Genomic DNA, 22,043 nt, shown 5'->3' with positions numbered 1-22,043 from the left:
GGGGAAAAGTCATTGTACAGTATTCATCTGCTACAGCATGCCACAGTATTGTTTCTGATTCATCTGGAAATAACTTGTTTATTGCACCTCGGCTCTCCTCACAGTCAGGATTACTTGTGCTGGGGCTACTGGAGTTTTTTTCATGGCAAAGGACTGAAATCCATTTTGGTAGAAAAATGTATGAGAGTGCTGCCAGCCCATGAGGAAACTGCACATTCATTTACACATGCAGAGGGGACTGACTTCTCTGCACTGAATGAAGCGAACTAAATGACTTGAAAATTTATGTCTAAAAGGGAATGTAGGAGACTCAACTTTTTCCTTGCATTTTGTACTGGAAGTCAATTAATTTAGTCCTCCGAGATCTACTTTCCATTTGAACTTACCTGTGTTTTTAGACCACTATTGTTTGCAATTTCACTTCAAGTGCAGGTGAGTAACCCCAGACTGCACATCTTTAGTGAAAGTAAGCGCATATAAGCTTTGAAAGTCTTTTGCTTGATTCTAAAAAAACAAAAAAAACAAAGCAATGTGTGTGTATATTTGTGGGTCTGGGTTTTTTAAAGAATAGTAAACAAAGAGCTTTAGCCAGCATTGCCCATATCTAAATGACACTAATGATTTTTGTCTTTATAATTTTACTAGCAGAAAAATGCTACAGGGGTGTCCTTACTCAAGGGAAAAACAGTCCAGTGAACTGTAATTCATGTGAAGCTTTTGCCTTTCTTAAGCACGGCCTATTCAGGTTGTAAGTATTTTACTGACGTGGCCACTTTCATTTTCAGATAGCAGGATTTTCTGCTGTGTCTAGTGAAGGCAACTGCCAGACTTGGGGACAGCATAAGCAGCAGGACGCTCTCCATTCCTCATCTGCCAGATCCTCAAACACTCCGCAGTTAGCGAAGGGAGTTTCGCCATGCTCTACAGTGTGGGAATTAGCCATATATGAACCAGGATTTTCAATTAAAACAAAACACTAACAGCTTTGGCTTCTATTCTGAAAATCCCAAAAGTCATTGACAAGACATTTGTAATAGTGTAAGTAGAAATTTTACTTTTTAAAAAGTAGTACTTAAACACTCAGTTACATAAGGTACCGATTTGTCAACTGGATAATCAGTTGGAAAATTGTTTCCAATATGGGCTTCAAGACATCCTATTACGTACAGGCAAAATATAACCATACCTCCTCTCTGCAGGAGAGAGACCACTTGTTATCAGAGGAAACAAAAAAGAAACCATGCTGGAAGTTGTAATTAGTATGAGGAGTGGCTCTTTGTAAGAGTTTTAACTATAAAAATTTTAGCTGTTCCGAGACACTCAATTCCAATATTAAAATGTTCTGTGGAATAGCAGATATAAAATCAATTAATTGGCACAATCACAAGTTTAGAGCGAATTACAACTAGTGTCAAACGTTTTGCCATTGCTTTAAATACTGGTCTTTTTTCCTTTGGTTACTTCCTACAATGCAGTACTTGGGGTAAAAAGACAACAGTGTCAGCTTTTCACACAAAGTAAAGAAATTACTGCTGTTGACATTTAAGAGAAAAAAAACTATGTCATCACTTGGTAAGGACATAATAAGTATAGTTTATTTGGCAGAGGAACTAAAACACTTACTACAAGTCCAACAGGGAGCTGAGGAAAAACTACACTCTTCATTCTTCTCCTCACTTTCAACATTTCTCATGAAGTTCAGTTTGGAAATTACAATTTTATCTAGGTAAAATCAGGTCTCTAAGTAACTGGCCCATGTGAAGCAAACAGCACAAGGTTATGACCTGTTCGAGTTTCTTATTATTATCTGAATTCTCTTGTTAATTACCTAGGTTTAGGCATCATGTTCATAGCAATCTATGAAGTACTTCCAAATTTTTGCAGACCTTAAGCTTACATGTTAAGGCACTTACCATTCAAGTAAAACAGTTTTTATATAAACAAGCGTGGGAGATGGAGAGAACATTTGACCAGAACACCCTTTTTTTTTTTCTTGAAAGAAAAAAAAAAACGTTGACCAAATATTTATAAAATTTTGCATCAAGAGAAAGGTTGTGTTTTATTATCTGAAATGAGCACGAAGTACACTTTCCACAATAACACTGAAAGCAGTGCAAAGACTGACAGTGACCTTTGACTAAAGGTAGTTTTGTAAAAGAAAAATACCAAATAAATCAGTGCCCTGCTTTGATTGTTGTAAAATTTCTTTTTTACATAAAAGTTGGTCCAAACTTACAAAAAAAGCACAAATGTGCATAGTTCAGAAGATCTGAAAGACTGTCATAAAAAGCTGATGTCCCTAAATTTAGCATCCACTTAAAACTGCCAAAATACAAAATAAAAGTCAGAACTAGAGTTTGTGAACATGTACAATCAAGTCATCTAGTTTTTAGACAGCATGAGTTGTAAGCATTTTTTAATTTTTCCTACTGTATGCAAGACCCTTTTCCACATAAAAATAAAGCTGTTGAATTAACATTATTCAAGTCTGTTGGATTGCTGCTTTAAATTGCAGCTAGGGGGGGAAAAAAAGTTTTTCCAGATAAAAATGATGTGCCTGAGGAAAAACAGATACTCAATATGGTAATCCTCTGCCTCGCCCTCTCACTGCAGATGTGCTAATGTGTCCCCTGTATCCTTGGGAATAGCCAGGTCCTTGGGCAGGAGAAGTCCAAGTTTGTCCATGCATGTGGCTGATGCCAGTGGGATTTTCCTGTAAATTACTTCCATAGCTATAGTTGTGCATCTTTGTGGGCAAAGAGTGCGTACTCTCTGGCCCTGTGGAAGCATCACTGCTGCTCCCCAAAACTGGGATTGGGCCATGGCTGTATTCAAACCTATGGTCTTTATCTCCACTGAACAGCATGGGGCCAGCGTTGAGGTAAATGTCTCCATAACCAGTTACTGAGCTGGGAAAGGATTCTGGAAAGGCTGATGGAGGAGGGGCAGCACCAGAGTGAGATGAAGCAGTACTGTAGTTATCCAAAGACTGAATATCTGAGTTTCCAAGGAAACTCCTCCTTTCTAATACTCCTGATGATCTGCTTCCTATTCCATCGCTAGTGCTGTAACAGGCAGATGAGAAGGACGATGATCCAAAGTTATCCTTGTAGTCTGGGCCTGTTACATAGGAATCTCTAGCCTGATAATCCACACTCGTTTGTACTGGCTCCTCTGTTGTCGCCTGAGCTTGATGCTGAGCCAGCAGCTGCAGAAGAGCTGCTTTCACTCCTGCGTGAGGATCTGTTCCTGAAGAGTTACCTATAGGCAAATGCTGATTCTCTGTCCGATAATCAAGGTCTTCATCAGTGAGCGGCGGAGGCTCCGGTGGCTCGGGGGGACGCTGGTCTGGAGGCAAGATCCGAGGGCGCTCCTGCTCAGGTGTTCGGTTCAGAAGTCTCATCTCAGACTGCCTAGCCAAATCCTCTTGACCTAAGAAGATGAAAAAAAAAACCCCTTTGGAATAAAAATATACAAATAACAGGACCAGAAAGAAAAGGACTCCTTCCTGGAAAAACACTGAGGTTTGTTAACTTCAATTCTCATGAATTTATTAGTTAAATTTATCAGTAATTATATAGATTATTTTGGACAAAATCTGGCAACAGCTCATTTGCCTCAGGAGCATAATGCAGGTTACTCATTAAAGTAAGATTACGACAGTCAGTTAAAGAAAAACAGTACAAGCTCCTTAAAAAAAACCCCACCAAAACCAAACAACCAGAACAAAACTCGAGCAACACAAACACTAGAAGTTCACAGAAGGATCAGGAAAGATTAGTAGATAGGGATAGAAGTCTCGAGGGACAAAAGGCCACCCTATCAAAGAACAGCAAAACTCAAGGTTTAAAATAAACATGAACAAAAAAGCACACCTGTCAAAAAACCCCCAAAACCCTCCAAACATTTCAGAATATTTCTTTCAACAGCTGCAAACACCACAAAACAATACATGAACCACCACAATAAATCTGAATTTGCAATCCAAAAAGATGAACAGAGCTTTAAACTGTGGGAAGACAACAGAAGCCACTACTACACCCCAATGGAAACCTTTAACCATGTGTGTGACAGTTACCAGTCACCACTGAATTTGACACTAAGGAACTGCTCTAGTCAGCATTAAAACCCAAAATAAAATACTGTCTCACCAAAATAAGCTTTACCTAAACACACAGTCAAAACTGGCAAATTACATCTCTGCATCTGCTAGAAAAGACTGTCTTCTCCACCATTCTCCACCACAGTCACCATTAAGAAACTGCCCCCCCCTCCCCGAATAATGATCAATATTTCATCAGTAATACTTGTGTGCCTCTTAGGCTGGGTATCATTGTTTGCTCTGTCTGCACAGCACCTGTTACACTAATAGACAAATTCTCTGATACAGACATAAAACGTGACCAAATCAGTTTAATCTCCTATACTCACACAGATTCATATGGCAAACATGTTAATTCTCTACTCCCAAACTATTACATCTCCAGTACTCCAGGTATTTGCTGGTTAGCAATAAAGGCCTTCAGTACCTGCAGACATGTATAATGACTTGATCAGATGTGGGTAGCCAGGTGCCGGAGATTCCACGTCGTCCCGGCTGACAGACACAGGAGTGGCGGGCTCTGGAGGCTGCCTGAGTTGTAATGACATTTCATTTCCTGATCCATTTTCCTTCTCCTCCAACACAAAATCTTTTTGTTTTGTTTGCTGAGCCTTTATTAACTGAGACAACAGAACAGCAAATGCACTCTGCACAGCTGCCTGGGCAGCATCAGTCTCAACTTTAGGCTGACCCAGCTGAGCAGATGGCACAGGGGGCTGCGTGACCGTTGGCTGTTTTAGAGACTCCTGCTCTGGAGGTGGTGGCGGAGGTGGCGGCGGCTGCTGCTGCTGTTCTGACTGTTTTTCACCTGCTGACAAAATTCCAGCAGGAAGATTTATTTTATTTAGTTGCTGCTGAGTCTCTGGGTTTACTTTAATATTCAATACTTGGGCAAACTGTGCCAAACTAACACTTGTTTTAGACTGTAGCAGGTTTAGCAGGATTGCCACTTCATTCTGGTTTAACTGCTGTCCAGTGCTTGTTTTTGCTAAAGACAAAAAAGGTGGTTTTAAGTATTATTTAGAACTGGCATATTTCAGAAACTCAAAAGAAGACTAATCTAGCATGGTTGACATGACTGGCAAAGCATGGGTTTGGACAACACAGAAATGGAACGCTGTTACATATTAACTGTCTTTGGAGAGTATCTATAGGAAATGGAACAGTAAGATCCAATATAACCAAAGTGACTTCCATGAGGTGCACACACGCACTTGGACAGATGGAAAAACACCAAGCTAGAGCTCAATTTTCCACAATATAACTAAGCTGGGGCTTAAGGCCCCCTGCTTTAGGCAGCTGTAAGATTTCCAATCCAATTTCCTATCTTTGACATATCACGACCCTTTGTTAAAATGTAGCCATCTGCAAAATCCATTTCCAGTCATATTCCAGCCCATTCTAATTCAGCATCTGGGTTTTAACACCTGCCCAAGTGACTTGGCTCTAGGTAGCCCAGGAGCTCACAGTATAAATGCAAAAGGAAGTGCTGACTTTGAGGGACAAGAAGTCAACCACTCAGTAGCAGGAAATATGTGATGATATACAGTTAATTCAATTAAATGGAGCTTGCCACAAATAAGAGCAGATTATGATGATGCAGGGGAATATATGAATAAGGAAGTTTGAATATCAAAGTAGTTTCTTAGCTTCTAACACCCATTGTGGTGATTTATTTTGAAAGTGAAGCAGCATGGGTTGCAACATGCCCCATGAGTACATGACTTAGAGAAGAAAGCAGTTAAAAATTAGAAAATGAGTGTGTGAGCAAGCTGGCAGAACTCTGAATTTTTTCTAACCCAGGTCAGCAAAAACACATTCAGTCCTCTTCTATTCTTGCCATTGTGCTATCTTACCAATATATTAATTCATAGCAGATTAAAAGCCATGCATGACACACAAAAATATTAAGTATTTGCCTTTCAAGTTTTAAGAGTAGCACATCTGCAAAGTGCTGCAAAATCCACAACCCACAACTCTACTTGTGGATGTGCACCAGGATACAAGCACTTGGAACCTACTTAAGCGGGATCCAGGGATTTCAAAATTTTTATATTTTTATATGAATATAAACCACCTTCTCTCTGGTAATACAAAAAAATAAATCACAATTTCTTATGCCTTGTACTGCTGACTCTCACTCAGATGCTGCAATTAACAGAAGATTTTGTCACATATGAGGACGGTATACTCAACATTAAAACTTCTCTCAGACTCTCAGTGGAAATTCATCAGAAAAATGCCAAACGGAAACTAATCTACCTATTCCATACCCTTTGGCTAGCTTTAAGTTCATTCTAACAGGAAACTGTATTCTGGGAAATCTGTCATAACAAAATTATTGAGCTCTGAACAGCTCCTGTTAAATTGCAAAATGCAATAACCACGGGTCCCATTCATGAATCAGAACATTAGCAATTGTCTTTTTAACCTCTCCTTTTGGGGAGAAAAGGAGAAATTAGAAACAAATGCAAGAGTTTTGGCTAAAGCATGCATTTGGTCATGGAGTTACATAATGTGTCTTATTAATAGTATTATCCTAAGGTGCATTACAGCTTCCGGAAGTGCTTTGTTTAATACAGGAAATGCCTCTATGTTTCACTGAAAATTAAATTGTCTTCTTTTCTATCTAGACATATTTTTCTGTATACATATGGGTAAACAGAAATATAGGTCTGAATGATTCCTTCTCTATTTGCTTAGTTTATTTTGCATAGTCAGTATTAATGACTAACAGTAGTCATCAGGCTGTTATGCTATAAAAGCACGAAGAAGATATCCTTTGGACTCTTTAAAAAACTTCTAATACAGTTTCATTGATAGGGGAAAAAGAGTTACAGAAAGTCATTCTTGAAAATGCTGCCAAAACTTTAGCCTAAACACACAGATTAGCAGAATCTCACAGCTGGTTTACAATGAGAAACCAGATGAATGGAGCAAGAGGCAATAAATTGCAATAAAATACGATCAAAATAACTATTTTCTGTGTATCTTTGCAGAGAATATTTCGAGCTCAGCTCTACTGTTAAATTAAGGGTTGATTCAAGATGGTTAGTGTTAAAGAATTGTCAGCTACGATGAATGCATAAACTGTGTTTTTCAGCTGAACTCTTCTATCAGTGCCATAGGATTTATGGTCACTTCGCACAATCAAAAATGGTCTTACATTAAACGTACAGGTATCCATCTGGTGTTGTAACTCTCTATATTTCTACATTTTGAGAACTGTCACTTAACTGCTGAGTATCTCAAATGGTCTCCATATCAGAACCATTACTTCTTTTGTTATATTTGTAAAACTTGTCTGAAGCAAGATACTTTTGTTAAGTTTCAGAATTAGTGGCAGTGCAATTCACAGAGGTAGCTACTTCATGTTATACCAGCTTCTGGGGGGCGGGGGGGGATGGTTTTGGTGTTTTGGTTTTTTTGGTTTGTTTTTTTTTTTTTTTTTTTACAACTTGATTTAGCCCCAACAACCTGGAAAGCTGAAGACTACCATAACATGAAGACGGAATCTGTTCCATTTGAAATGATGATTGTTCTAAACTCTGCCTTTCTGATCAGTTTATCAATACCAATAAAGCTTATCCAATCTACGGAGATTGTGAGAAACTTTGAACAATCACTGGCTTGTGAAATTACAAAAAATCCCCTCAAAATACAGAGCAAGCAAGGTAGTTGCTCTGACGAGGCTGAAAAGTTTGGTAAAATTGGAGAGGAACACTTATGTTTCCAAAAGCAAAGGCAAATCTTTTGTAACAAAGATTAAACTTACAATATTGTTCCTCCCTCAAGAATCCAGGAGACGTCAATACTCTACAAGTAACATCTAAAATTTCTAGAGGCGCAATCCAAGTAGTAGGTAATCATAAGAACTGAAAATATTACTGACCAAGTGCTACACTAGAGCTGCCCTGAGTTTTGAGTTGGGAAGAAGTTTGCATGCCTTGTGGGGTGTTGGTTCTGCTCTCATCCATGCCTAGAGACAGATCCTTCCTAGGGACTTTAGCTGCTGTAGAGTCATCAGTCATGCCCATCTGCTTCTGTCTTCTGCGTTTCTTACTCCACAGCTCATGGCAATCCTGCCACAAAGGAAGGCTGCAAAGAATGATTGGAGATAATCAGTTTTATCCCTATTTTTATTTTTTTTAACCATACTGGTAAAATAAACACTTAAATTATACCTAATGTAACTTTTGAAAGGTGAACTGACTAGAACTCGGCAATACATCAGGAAACATTCAAAAGCCAGCAAAATCTCAGACCTGCTTTTTTCTGGCTGAAATCTCTTTACTGAGTGCCTCTTTCAGAAGCACAGGTCCTTCTGGCAGAAAAGAGGAAAAAGTATCTTAAAATGAGAATTATTTTCTGAATTATTTGTGTACTTCAAACTTCAAAATCAATGCTGCACAGTTGCTATGAAATACAACTTGCATACTACCAGATAACTAAGTTATCAATATGAAAGTGGTTTTTTCACAGTCCTTCTGTCTCTTATAAAAGTACTGTTGAGTCATTAGGTCACATATTTGTCCACAGTAACAGACATGGCTATCTAGTATTTATAGTGTACAGATCAGGCAACCAAAAAAGTCTGAGGGAAAAAAGGAAAAAGCTGCAGAAGTAAGTTACATGAATAAATAGCACTTGACACTAGCAAAGCTGGGATACCAGGAAGAACAAGGGAATATCCTTTGAAACATATGAATGCAGAGGCAAAATTCTTTTAAGAAACTTATCAGCCACTAATTCTGTCCTTCCATTACAGTTCCCTGCAGGCATCTCAATTCTGGTTTCCTGAGGAACACAAAGACCCATCCATAGATAACAGAAATACTGAGATGGGCAGTAAAAATAGTGGTTTATACTTTCCTATTACAAATTAACTGTCTTAGCAGTTCTGTCACCCAGGCACATGATAAAATTAGCTGATAGATGACAAGAGACACTGGAAATGCAATTATGACAACTGTTTCCTTTATTCTCTCCCTCCACCTGCCAAGTACTTTCTGAAAAACAACTGGAAGCAAGAACTCATTGTGAGAAGTATCCCATGGTTCTTGCAATCAGCATGTCACTTTTTTTTAATGAACAGCTGCTCCTTCCCAAAACAGAACTTCAGTCTTTGAAGAGAACAGTTGACACTTTCCTGTGCTGCGCCGGAAGTGAGTGTGGTTCCTCTTAATTTTTAAAAGGACACCAATCACTAGTTTGTTTTGGATTTCCATGTATCAACTTCTAGAATGGATGCATTACCACATCCTTGAAGAAAAGATGATCTTCCCATTCACTTACTTTAAAATGCACATAAGCAACATGCTGTACAAAAGTGGTTCTGAGACTTCCGCAAACAGCCTGAGATTGCTGATTTCTGATTTTCACACAGTGATAGTCATATTCAGGCAATGAAACCTCTTTACCTCATGTTTCAGGAACATTAGTAATGTCTGCCCAGAGAGGATGTGGCGTCTCCCTCACTGGAGATACTCAAGAACCATCTGGACACAATCCTGCACCATGTGCTCTGGGAAAACCCTACTTGAGCAGGGAGGTTGGACCATATGACCCACTGTGGTGCCTGCCAACCTCATCGATTCTGTGATTCTGCGTAACAACCTTGTGTATGTAACAGGTAAGTCTAGCAAGAATTTTAATAAAATCCTTACATAAAACTCAAACACTTTTCCCAGCTGGTAACTAACTAAAAATAAGTCAGTACAGGCTGCCTTGAAGGTTCAGTTTACTCAAACAATATCATAGGTTCTATGTTCTGACAGCTACACTGAGGAAAGAATGAGACCTGCAGATTCTCTGGTACCTTTTCACTCTTTTCCTCAGGACATGCTCCAATATGATTTGTACTGATTAAAATGACTGTAAAGTCACTGCAAAAATCCGACAGGACATTTCCTCTAGAGAAACTTACAGGAACAACCCTGCACAATTTCACTTTTCCTGCCTGTAAAACCAAGACTCTCATCTGGCTCATGAAACAATTTACTGTATTTCACTTTAACTCTCAAGTACCTGTGCAGAATTCTATACCCAGTGTCATTCTATAATTAAAGAAGGCAATTCAGATTAATGGAGGACCTCAAAATCCTTGGAAAAAGCAGACACTAGTAAACTGAGATAAAAGGGAAATTATGTTTTTTAAATATTAGTAACATTCATAGAATAATATTTTCTTTAAAGGTAGTAATGCAATAACTAGTCCTAGGAATGATGAATCAATTCTCAGATCCTCATAACCACTGTTATCTTAGCTACACAAGCACTTTACTGCAGAATCACCTTTCAACAACTGTGTACGTCAACATTTCTGCCACCATCTCCTTTACCGAACCACAATGAATTTAATGAAATCCGTGCATGTTCACACTTCCTAGAGGTCGGTAGCATTACCAGTGGAAATTACTTACTCTGGAGGAGGCATTTTAGATGGTTCCACGTCTCGCAGAAACTCGCACTGAAGAGCTTGTTCAGCTGTGCAGCGCTTGCTGGGATCCAGGGCAAGCATATAATCGAATAAATCTAAAGCAGCTGGTGGGATGCTACAAAAGTGCAAAATAGAGGGAAATGTCATATCTTTATTTTGTAACACACTTCTGCGCAAAATTTTAATGAACACATTCCTTCCAAGACTTTAAGTCCGAGACTGATCATTAAGTCCTGAGGTAACTTACACACTAACAAAACGCACCCACAACCTGAGCTTGATAGCAAGAGGAAGAGATAAACTTCACCTTTTACTACCTGTGCTATTAAAAACCCAAGCTTTCTTTGCCTTGTGTTGCTTCATTGCTTGAAACCTTGTCCTTAAAAAAACCCACACCCACATTTTTAAGTCAAGACTATATTGTTACTTTACATTTTGGAATTTACCACCAGGGAGTTGGGCTTTTGATTGATTTATGGAAAATAATTCTATTGCTTCAAAGATATTAGTCTCATTACTATGAACAGGACGATGCATTTCTCTTGAAGCCCACTGTACCTGAACGAGAGGAACAACCCCTTTAAAATAAACTTACAGCTGTTTTCCACACCTTTCACTTGTGATATATGCACAAAACTAGTCCAATGGTAGTACTTTAAGACATACGGTTCACGTAACTCCTCTGTGTTGAATGAGTTTATGACCCAAAAGACTGTAATGTCAACCAGACTACGTATTTAGCTGTAGCCAGTTTTACTAATAAAAAAACAATTAAATACTCTGACCTGTTTTTTGGACAGGGCAACAAGCAGGTATACCAAACAAATAGTTTCCTTAGGTGAAAGCTGACAGGTGGCTGAAATTTTAGAGCCTTCTTTCCTCTGCCTGACACTTCTATTAAATAAGGGTTAATACAAGCTCTGTGGGTATCATGGGAAGAACAAGAACCTAAAGCCATTTTTCTTTACACTCGATCTGTGTTCATTCTCCAAAAAATACTGAAGTTCATAAAGTCTCCAAGAAAACTTAATGCTATTACAGTTGACTAAACTAATTCTTCATCCTTACAAAGCAAACTCTTCTCTCAGTTTTCGACGATACTGCTTCTTTGGTTTCATTGTGTTGAAATAAGCTAATTTTATAACATCAGGCCACACTGCTGGACAAGGACTTCCGCAAATTCGGCTGCACCAAAAAGAAGGGAAAAAAGGGTATGAGTTCCAAAACCACAAGCGAGCACAGCTGTCATTTTTACTCTTGCAAGTACAGTGAAAACAAAAATAATTTTCAATTTTAACATTCGGGTTATTTTTAGCTAAAATTTCTCCACTGTCAAAATGTCCAACACCATTACATAATGGTGAATTGTCTACAAAGGCTAACCACCACAGAGATCAAACTGTTTCTGCCTCAGCCCAGCCCACACATCCTCTACAGAAATGTTTTGAAAAACTTAACCGACTATGTCTGAAGAGTACTCCAGGTATCTGACTAGATGAACTGGATAGCCCACATTCAGAGTAACTTTTATGGCCTTAGCTCCCAACGCCATTGAAGAAAGATATACCAAATAGCTGAAAAAGTACTTTTCACTGAGAATTTATTTAACACTGAAGACATAAGGGAAAAACACCAAACAATTCAGTAAGTCCTAAAGGCAGAAACCACTAGAAAACCTCTGTATTTTTTACTTCAGTTATGAGTTTCATGTCTCAAGCCTCATCTATCTCCACAAATGGAGTTGCCCACACTCTTATGCCTCACATTCCATCCCCATCCTTTTTTCCAACCAAGGACGGCTAAGCACAGGTTGATCAACACCACACTTTAAGCAGAAGAACTAATAACGTATTTCCATATATGCAAAGTTTCAAATTCTGATGCAGGCAGTCATAAAAGGACATTTTGCAAATACATTTCTCCCTAGTTCAGCCCTCCTTTTTATTAGATTTAAATGGTTAGTGTAAGAGACCTAATGATCTATTAGTTATGGCCCAGGTGCTATGCAAACCAATCTGACTTTATGCCAGTTGGGGTATTTTCAGGAGGGAGAATAAAAATAATAAATCTCTTACTATCAGAATTTACTTCAGCTTTATCTTTGATGAAGTTTGAAAAGATAAATGTAGAATTTTTGACTGCAACATGATCACAGCAGAGATGTTAATAGAACTGATTTATTATGCTCAAACAGCAAAAAATGCATAGCATCAGTGTAGAAGAAAAATGAGCTACAAACAGAAGCTTCCAGCAGAAGGAAACCACAAATTTTTAGGGTTTTGTACCAGAGGTACAACACAAAGAAAGAATAACTTTGCATTCTCATGTGCATTCATGCCATCTAGTGCTCAAAACCAAAAATTCCCAAACCCATGAGTTAAAACTCTTCTTATGCCAAAAACAACCACTGATACACTCTGCACCTCCTAAAACCTTCAATTTTTCAGGCCAGCTAATTACACATTACACAGAAACATGCTACTGTTCAATCTGTTTTGAAAAACATCTCAATATGTAACTTCATAACATTTTTTATTAAGTTAATTTGACCATTTACTGTTCACATTCTGTAAGTTCTGTAGGACCCACCCTCTTTTCCCCTTGTTTCTAGGAAGAGCACCCCTCCTCCTTTACAATGTCAATTATGACATCAGAATCAAGAGCAAATTTTGCTCACTGAATAAAGAGAAAGATGCTCTGGTACTACTGAATTAAATACTTCTCATTCTATGATTTACTGAGAACAAGGAAAGAAATAAGAATTTTTATCTCCATCAAATGTCTGGCAGTTTGTAAGGGAACAGAAATATTCCCGCAAAAGTAATAAAGCCCAAGTGTGTACATTGTAGGTTTGAAACAAGAACTCATGGCCAGCAGCATCCCAAATACCTATTCCTCCCAAATCCCACTTGTCCTTACTATTTTCCATGTTCTCACTTTGATTTGCTGCAAGCAATTTGCAACATCATCTTAAAAATTACAGGCATTTTGATTACGCTCTCTTTACAATTTCAGTAACAGGCAACTCCACCTACTCTACAAAAACCCATCTTACTGATCAACTGTACATTGCTAGGAATACAGAACATTCACAAAAAAACCTTCATGTCGGTGCCAAAGTCACTTGTTACTTGCCCCTCAAAACCTCTAACATCTCACTTAGAGCAAAAACTGAGCACTTGCAGGTGTTTGCAGTGCATTATCTCAGATTTTAACACTAAGAAATCTGTTTATGAGGCACCTACTATGTAGAAATGCTTGCAAGTTACCTTATGAGTTCCAGTTGAGCAAGTTCTTGATTTGCTTGAAATATTGGCTTTTTTGTAAAAAGTTCACCCAGGATACAGCTGTAAAACAGTTTTGCATAATTCCATCATTATGGCTTTCATTACAGATTGATAGAAACTTTAAGATTTATTTTTGGATTGTTTTTATCCTTGCTACGCTTCTGTCCAAACTCTTACCCACAGCTCCAGACATCAATAGCTGGTGTGTATCTTTCTTCCCCAAGCAGCAGTTCAGGAGGCCGATACCATAACGTAATAACTTTGTTCGTATATGGTCGGCTGTTAGGAGGAGGAAGAAGAGAGGACTATCATTTGAGTATGATCACACCTCTGACAAAATGATACCTTAAGGACTTTACTTCTGTGATACTGTTTAAGAACAGTACAATCTCCCACTCTCTTTTCATTTTAGCCCTGCAAAGCTGTAACTGCACAAAAACAAATGCAATTGTCTGATGAAGGCTACAAAAGGTCAGACTGAACATATAGATAATAATCACACAGCCACCTTGATGCTACGTGAATTCTGTATCTCCACTATCATTCAGAAAGCAATACTGTATATTTATTACATTGCTAGTAATTTCCGGAGCAGGACCTGCTTAGATAAAACCAGTAAATTCCATGCAACTGTTGGTTATTACCATACTGAATACAGGACCTCTACAAGCATTTTAAAAAGAAGAAAAAAAGTCACTCTTCCCTCTTTAAGTATGAGCAAAAGAGATAAAAGCCTTTTTCTGGAATTATATTGTTCAACAATTTTGATTCCAAAGCCTGGAATGCTTCTAGTATCTTCCTATATTTCACAACATCTTTAATTCTCCACAGCTCTAACCAGAAATTTTGGTCACTGTGAATAATCCTTTCCATCCTCCCACTGAAGGAAAGATTTCTACTAACGCAGACACACTTTACTTGTGCACAAGCTAAACTACAGCATCAACAGTTCAGATGGGAAAGCAGAAAAGATATGTTCGATTTTGGTTTTGTTTCAACCAGGATGTTTTAAAAGTGATCCCAGAATTCTTTCAGTTTTTTTTCATTTTTCACTGTTATCAACACTAGGTAACTCTGAACAGAAAGAGTAACATTAAGTATTAATAACCATAGAATAAAGCCTAACAAGCTCTTATAGCATTCTCAGTAATACAGGTATCATTACTGTAATCATCTGAGTCTTTCTTTCATTAACGCACATAACCCCGATTCATTTTTAAAAAGTAGTATGTTTTTGGAAACAATCCCATCATTTATCTTATTTATCTCTGAAGCAAGGGTACCTCTACATATACATTGCTCATATATATTAGGATATGGTGGTTTTTATTTGAACAGTTGTCTTGTCATGCAATCTGTCATATCTCCTACTCCAAACATATTAAATCCACCAGAACAACATTTAAAGGAGCACAACTACAACAACTACTGGGAATTTGCTTAAATTTTTATTTCCTCCCCCTTATGCCCCTACTAAATTGTGTACCCTTTCAAACAGTATTAAATTCTAAACAACAGTAAACCACATGCAAAGTACATGAATTAAAACCAGCAGCTATTATACACTTGTTGATATACATTAACTACACCTGTTACTGCAGGTCGGAAGGAAAATGAATGAGAAAAAGAATTACCAAAAATCTACTGAGATTCTAATTATTCTCCCATGTTCAACTGGCAATTCTATTAGCTATCTTAATCTTGGGTTCATTTATGCATAATGGCATAATAATGTTGCTGTTTGATGTACAGTAAAATCTCCTACTGGCATTATAAGGATGCTGAACTTCTAATCCTTAATGAACAGTGAGTTTTACAAACAAAATTTAAATTAATTTAAAAACAGACATTAAAAAAACCCCAAGCAAAACACAGTAAACCAGAGGAAAAAAAACCAAACAACATTAGGCTAGTTTGGTACTGTTAAAAACAAGAAGGTAGGATAACATCCTTTTATTATTAAGTACTTCCAAACCAAAAAGTAATTAGCTAGCAGCTACTTCAGATTATCTCACTTTGCTATTATACCCAGCAGTTTTCATAACTGTACCTGAACATATTTACCTGAAATAACAGTTCAGAGGCAACAGCTCAGTGAAACTAATGCTAACACATTTATCAACAACCTAAGAGCTCTGTAGAAAACAATAAACTCATAAAACTAACATTATGGATATTATTTCCCAAAACAGACATGCAGAAATCAAAGTAAGCTCAGGTATCCAACCATCTCTGTATCCAACCACCTCATGGACATACTACTGTAGTGAACATTCAGCCTGAATTTTGAAAAGTCAGTTCCACATGACAAATACAACATTACAAAGTAAATACTGAAGTTCTTAATCGTAAAAAAACTGTGCACCTGTTTCCTGGAGTATGAGCATAATGAAGCCAAGAACAACAGAAGCACAAGTCACAAGAAGTTTCAGAATAACTTTTATTTAAACATGTATCTCTGTTTCCAGCAGATTCAACAGCACTGACTGCCTAAAGAATACAACGAACCTCTTGAAATGTAAGGTTAAATCTTACACAAAAGTAATGCTTATTGAATAGAAACTGTATGCTACTTTGTGTCAGGAAAAAAAAAAAAAAATTGCTTTCCCTAAAGTCTTCGGTATACCAAGAGAAGAAATATACCTTAGGTTTACAGGATCAGAAACTTAGGACTGTAACTTAATTTCCAATCAATATATGGCCAGTCTCTATCATTATTTATCCAGAACACCTGGAAAAGCAATACACTTGCACAGACTTTTGTGGTTTTATGCAGTGTAAGACAACATGTATTTCTCTCAATTTCCTAAGCAATTACTTGTATTACATTAAAGTAACATTTCCTCTAAACAGTAGTCTTCTGGCCCTCATAATAGTTATGCAACAAGATTAAACTTCTGAATGATTTTTCACAGTATAATTGAATCTTACCTTTCTTCCGAGTTGTACAGCCGAGCAAGCCCAAAATCTGCGAGCTTTATCTGCCCTCTGGTGGAAAAAGCAAAGAATTATTTAGTGGTTAATCCTGTTAAACCTTCCTCCCCCAAAATCAGGTAAAGTTTAAGACTGAAACAGCTGCAACTGATCTTCACCAAACTACATTAATGAAGAGGCAATGCTTTGCTATCTCTGCATCACTTCAGTGAACAGTATGCTAACTTAACAAAATAGCAAAGACAAGTAAGCAAAATTAGGCATGCTTATCCAATGGCATTTATATCACTGGATGTTAGTCAAATTTAGTCTATACCATAAAATATTCAAGTCAGTAACTCTGCAGGAAAAAAATGAGGGAAGAAACTGCTATTTTCTCAGGCCTTGCTGCCAGCATGAGCATTTGTACAGCAAACAACTATCAGCAGTCATACTTCCTTCTAGGAAACCATGAAAGTCCTGTTGTGCTATTGTACAGTTTAAATACAGCCTTTAAATCAGGGTGATCAACCAGATAAGGGCTTCAGTTTTGTCAGCAGCCAACTTGCTGAATGACATAACCCCTAACTCATTCCTGAGTTTTCCCAGACACAAGGGGAAGAGTAGAAGATACAGAGCTCTTGCCTGGCAGTTCCCACAGCTAAAAGGCACTGCTCAATGACTAGAATCTCCATCTATCTGTAAAGTCTGGATGATTCAAACAGAAAGCTATCTGCAAGCTTTTCTAACACACGAAATTAATGTTGGACTGTTATATGTGGTTTTCCTTTTCTGTACTGATAAACTTTTGTAACTCCCATCACTTTCCAATAATGTTATGTTCTCAAATTATGGCAAGATTTGCTGCTAGCATGACCATTTTGTGGTAATAGCACATACGTGACCATTTTGTGATGACCAAATATGCTGGTCATAGTTTCCATCCACTTTTCTCCTCAGACCTTTACTCTGATTTCTTGGAGAACGCGCATAAACAAAGAAACGTTCCCCTCAAATTTACATGCTTATTTCTGAGAAGGTATTTAGAAAATAAAGATATGTGTTGGGTTGACCCTGAGTTGATGGACAGTCTTTAAGACCAATTACGCTTCTCACAATTTACATATTTAAACCGCACAGAAAGGCGGGACTTCCCCTTTTTTGTCGGAGCTCGCCTGCTGGGAGGTTGGGGGGCTCGGAGCCTCCAGGCCCCGCTGGGCCGGGCCGGGGCCACTGCCCCTTTCCCCCTTTCCCAACGCTGCGGCACGGACCCTGGATCACTGTGGGGGGACTGTCCCAGAGCCGCAGGCAGCTAAAACCAGCCATGGACTGCCACAGCTAAACCCATCCAGCGCGGCTCCTGGGGACAGGCGGGTCCCTCTCCTCTCCATGCGGAGCCGGCGGAGTCAACGGGAGCCGGCAGAGCCTCCTGTCTGCAGCCAGCACACTTCGTGCTGAACTGAAGAAGACACCACACAGCCAGCAGCACAGAGGGAGCGAGGCTTTCTCCACCGTAAAGCCTGAACAAGAACACCCTTCAACATGGCGGCGTCAGAGTCAGGGAGAAAGAGAAGTGAGTCACGTGGGACGGAGCTGGAAATGGTGACGGGAGAAAAGAGGGCGGTGCCGCGATTCTGGCGCGCAGCTTAAAAGAAACCTTCTTGCATGCCGTGGTAAGAAACTGTAATACCACAAACTGTTTGTCTCTTTAATCCATTTGAAGAACATGGGGGGATGGAGGATCCTCGTGTGGCCTGTGAAGATTGTGAAGAGTGCCTATGCCAGGCTATATAGAAGTAGTAAGAGGCTGTTAGAGACTTGTGGCGAAGAAAAGCCTTTGTGTGCAGGCCAAAATAACTTATCCTTAAAAAGATGAATAACCCCATGTGATGGCCTATGTTTTGTAGTGTGAAGGAACTGTGAGATTTTTCATGGGAGAGATGTTCTACACACAGCAGATTGTTTGTTTCCGGGCGGGTCTGCTGTTAGTAGCAGTTTGGGAACCACGTGCAACTGAAGGAAAACCCTTTTTTCCTTAAGCATAAGAGAGAGACTTTTCAAGAACTGAAACACTGACTAACATCCCATGTTCTGTTATCCCTTGTGTGAGCTGGGTAAAAGGAGAGAAGTGCTGGGGGGGGGGGGGGGGGGAGATTTGCTTTAATTTTGTTTTGTTATTTTCTCTTTACTTTTAATTCTATTAGTAATAAAACTCTTTCATTGTACTGCAACTGTTTAAGGTTTGTGCCTGCTTTGCTTTTCTCCTAATTCTTATCTCACAGAAGGAAAATAAGTAAGTAATGAATATTTTGAACCAAAACCGCTACATTCAATTGGTGTTTCCGCCCGGTTTCGAACTCAACCCGCTACAATGTATTTGCTCAAAATTCATTGAAGTTGCCCATGTAAAAGATACGTAATCCATGTGTTTGGCTTCAGGCTGTAACTGGTAATAGGATTTTTGAAACACTGGCTTAAAATTATTCAGATCTACTATCATGTTTTTCTGCCACTGGTAGAAAAATCTAAGGATGCTCAGACATTATCCTATGGGGAGAATATCCAACTCTGTAACCTGGATTGGAGAGCACAGTAAAATAACAAGCTCCTCCTCTACCATAATGCACTCTTCTCCATTGTCAGGTTACATCCAGCTTCTGAGTTCTCAAAGGTGCACAGGGAAACACTAACCCTGGAGATTAGCAGGCAATAACATTAGGTGTGTGGGCACAGGGAGTAATGGGGAGAAACATGTACATCTGTTTAGGAGTCCATATCATAATCTGGCAAGGCTGCAGTAAGATACAGAGATGAAAACAGTCTAGTGTTAGTTTGCTCAAAAGGAAAAAGGAGGAGGTAGCAGAAAATTTAATTTGGAGAAAGCTTGGCCTATCAAAATAGACCCTTGATCCATTTTGCCCAGTATTTGCTCTCCAACAGCAGCAGTAGATTTCTAGGGAGAACATGTGAACCCACTCCCTTTAGGGCCCATCTTCCTCATGCTAAACCACAACCCACAAACACTGTGTTTAGGATGCTAAAACATCCACTCCCATTAGCAGGTGTTAATGATCCTATCCTTTAATGTGTCTCATCTTTTTTGAAACTCCTGACACTACCCGGAAAATCTCCTGTGGCAACAAATCCCAGGAGCTGACTACCTGCTCTTTTTTTTAACTAAACCCTCTTTTGCTGTTATAAACCTTACTCTTACAGTTGCTCCCTGGATTTAGTACTCCAGGTTATGATGCACAACTGCTGGTAATGAAGTCATCCACTATCTTCACACCGGCTTTTTATTTGCTGCTGCACACCAAAACACCACACTGACTAATATAATTTGTAATTACCATGCGTTAAAGTAGTAAGAAACAAATTATTCTCCCCCTTTGATTATAGCAATAACTGTAAGTTAAGGCATGTTTGAACATGCCTGATCAAATACTCTTTTAAAGCATTATCCTGACTGATGACAACAAGGACCTCAGAACTGTCACGAAGAAACAGTCTAGCCACACTTCGATCTTGAAATGAGATGGCAGAAAGAATACACATCAAACACTTACATCCTACAATTCCATTTTAATATATTTGAACGCAGATAATTTTCCCCCAATACTCTGACTTAACAGGATTAAACTTGAGTCTTCTCTTTTAACACAGATTAAGTTTAACACACAGCTGCAGGCTCCAGTGTTAAGCAGGAACATTATTTTGCAATTGATTTTAAAGAAACTAGACAATTTAAAAAGTAAGTTTTGCTAATGACTCTAGTCAGGTGAACTGTGAAGAGTAAAAGAATGATATAAAGATGTTAACATACAATTTTTGTTATGTACTTTTAAGTAATATCCATACCTGTTATTTAGTAGAATATTGGAACATTTGATATCTCTGTGCAAAAAGTTCTTCTTGTGGCAATAGGCCAAGCCCTCCATCAGCTGTCTCATAAAAGATTTAATATGATTTTCATTAAAATGAACCAAACCAGATTCCAGCAGTCCCATCAAGTCATGGTCCATATATTCAAATACCAGGTAAAATGCACCTACAAAAAGAAAGGGAAAAGGTAGGAGAAACACAGAGAGAAAAACTGATTTAACAGCAGTCCAAAGCATTGCTGTTGCCTACTTTTTAAAATCAGAAGCATTTTTCATACAACTGCTTACATTTTCTGCAGTATTTATAGCTGTATCTCATGTCAAATGTAATATAGTACAGTAAAAAGTTTTAATAAATTGCTGTTCCATATAAACAATTATACTAGTCAAATGTTTGTGAAAAGAAGTATAATGTTACCACACAGTGCTTTAGTCTAGACAAACATGTATTCTCCCTACAGCCCTCAATCTCCATCCATTTTATTTCACAAAAAATTAACTGTGCTAATATTACCTATGTAAAGTTTTGAGAGAAATCTAGAAACAAAATATGTACAAGAATTATTGTGCATTATTGTTCATCTGTCATGACTCAGTGATTAATTTTTTTTAAGATTTCTGTGCAACTGGGTCAGAAATAGGACTGCCCTTCTCAGACTAAAAATACCTGTAAGACAGGACAAAATGAGAAAGCAGAACTAACCTACTAGTAACAGCAGCTCTGCAAAGACAGACTTCATATTTTAAGTTGCCACATGCATACATTAAGCACAAGAGAATGTGGTGTTATCTCATGTTAGCCTGTATAATTTTACCAATAAAGCTATTAAAGCCAAGGCTCTTTGATACATATAAGCACTCTTAAAGAGGAAAAGTGCTGAGTGCTTCAGAAGCAGCAATAACCAATCTCCAAAACAACCATTCCCAGTACAATCTACTTTTTAGTACTTCATTCTTTCCTTTCTTCACCCTGGGACACACAGAACAATGCAGCCCCTGCAGAGCAAAAGGAGCAATGCAGAAACCACATTCAAGTGGGTCTGTCTACCTTGCATTTCCAAAAGCACCTCCTTAAACCCACCACTAGAAATAGCTTCTGCCCAACAAGAACTCATTACATGTTCTTGCTCCTAAATAAGTTTCAACTCAGAAACTAGTCAAAGTCTTGGAGCAATGAAGAGAAGCCAGCTTGACAGAAGTCATACACATATGGCCGCATTCGGATGAACTGACTCCTTTTCTTGTTTAGTAGCTGAAAAGGGAAAAAAGAATGCTAGGTCCATCTGCTATTGAGGAATAAGATCACTCATACAGTAAGTGTTAAACTTGTAACAACTATCAGCATACATCAGCTAAACCACAGGCCATTGCATAAGACATGCAAGAAGCTCACTGTTTTTGATTGAGGTCCTTTTGTCCTG

The 22,043-nt window shown here is 38.4% G+C and overlaps 1 protein-coding gene and 1 long non-coding RNA gene across 4 annotated transcripts in view; one reads left to right on the top strand and one right to left on the bottom strand.

Annotated features, from left to right (window-relative positions):
* Positions 1-1,034: 1,034 nt before the first annotated feature.
* The window catches only part of CDK13 (cyclin dependent kinase 13), a 48,286-nt gene continuing 27,277 nt past the window's right edge, over positions 1,035-22,043 (bottom strand). The window contains exons 6-14 of one of the 3 annotated variants that reach the window (XM_032103583.1): positions 20,600-20,789; positions 16,760-16,816; positions 14,006-14,107; positions 13,811-13,888; positions 11,610-11,726; positions 10,525-10,656; positions 7,995-8,200; positions 4,530-4,910; positions 1,035-3,432 (exon numbers count right to left, since the gene is read on the bottom strand). In XM_032103583.1, coding sequence (XP_031959474.1) covers positions 2,576-3,432; positions 4,530-4,910; positions 7,995-8,200; positions 10,525-10,656; positions 11,610-11,726; positions 13,811-13,888; positions 14,006-14,107; positions 16,760-16,816; positions 20,600-20,789 — 2,120 coding nt within the window. In that variant the 3' untranslated portion in view covers positions 1,035-2,575. Of the gene's footprint in view, positions 3,433-4,529; positions 5,091-7,994; positions 8,201-10,524; positions 10,657-11,609; positions 11,727-13,810; positions 13,889-14,005; positions 14,108-16,759; positions 16,817-20,599; positions 20,790-22,043 lie in introns of all 3 variants that reach the window. The other 2 variants (XM_032103576.1, XM_032103568.1) reach the window with 2 other exon arrangements.
* LOC116441567 lies at positions 3,428-13,234 on the top strand. Its single transcript, XR_004239148.1, has 2 exons — positions 3,428-3,524; positions 9,535-13,234. It is a non-coding gene; the product is annotated as an uncharacterized LOC116441567 (long non-coding RNA).

Source organism: Corvus moneduloides, chromosome 1, assembly GCF_009650955.1.
Source record: "Corvus moneduloides isolate bCorMon1 chromosome 1, bCorMon1.pri, whole genome shotgun sequence".
In the NCBI taxonomy this organism is placed as follows: Eukaryota; Metazoa; Chordata; class Aves; order Passeriformes; family Corvidae; genus Corvus; species Corvus moneduloides.
The sequence above is the reverse complement of the archived record's forward strand: the minus strand, read 5'-3'. Positions and strand labels throughout refer to the sequence as shown.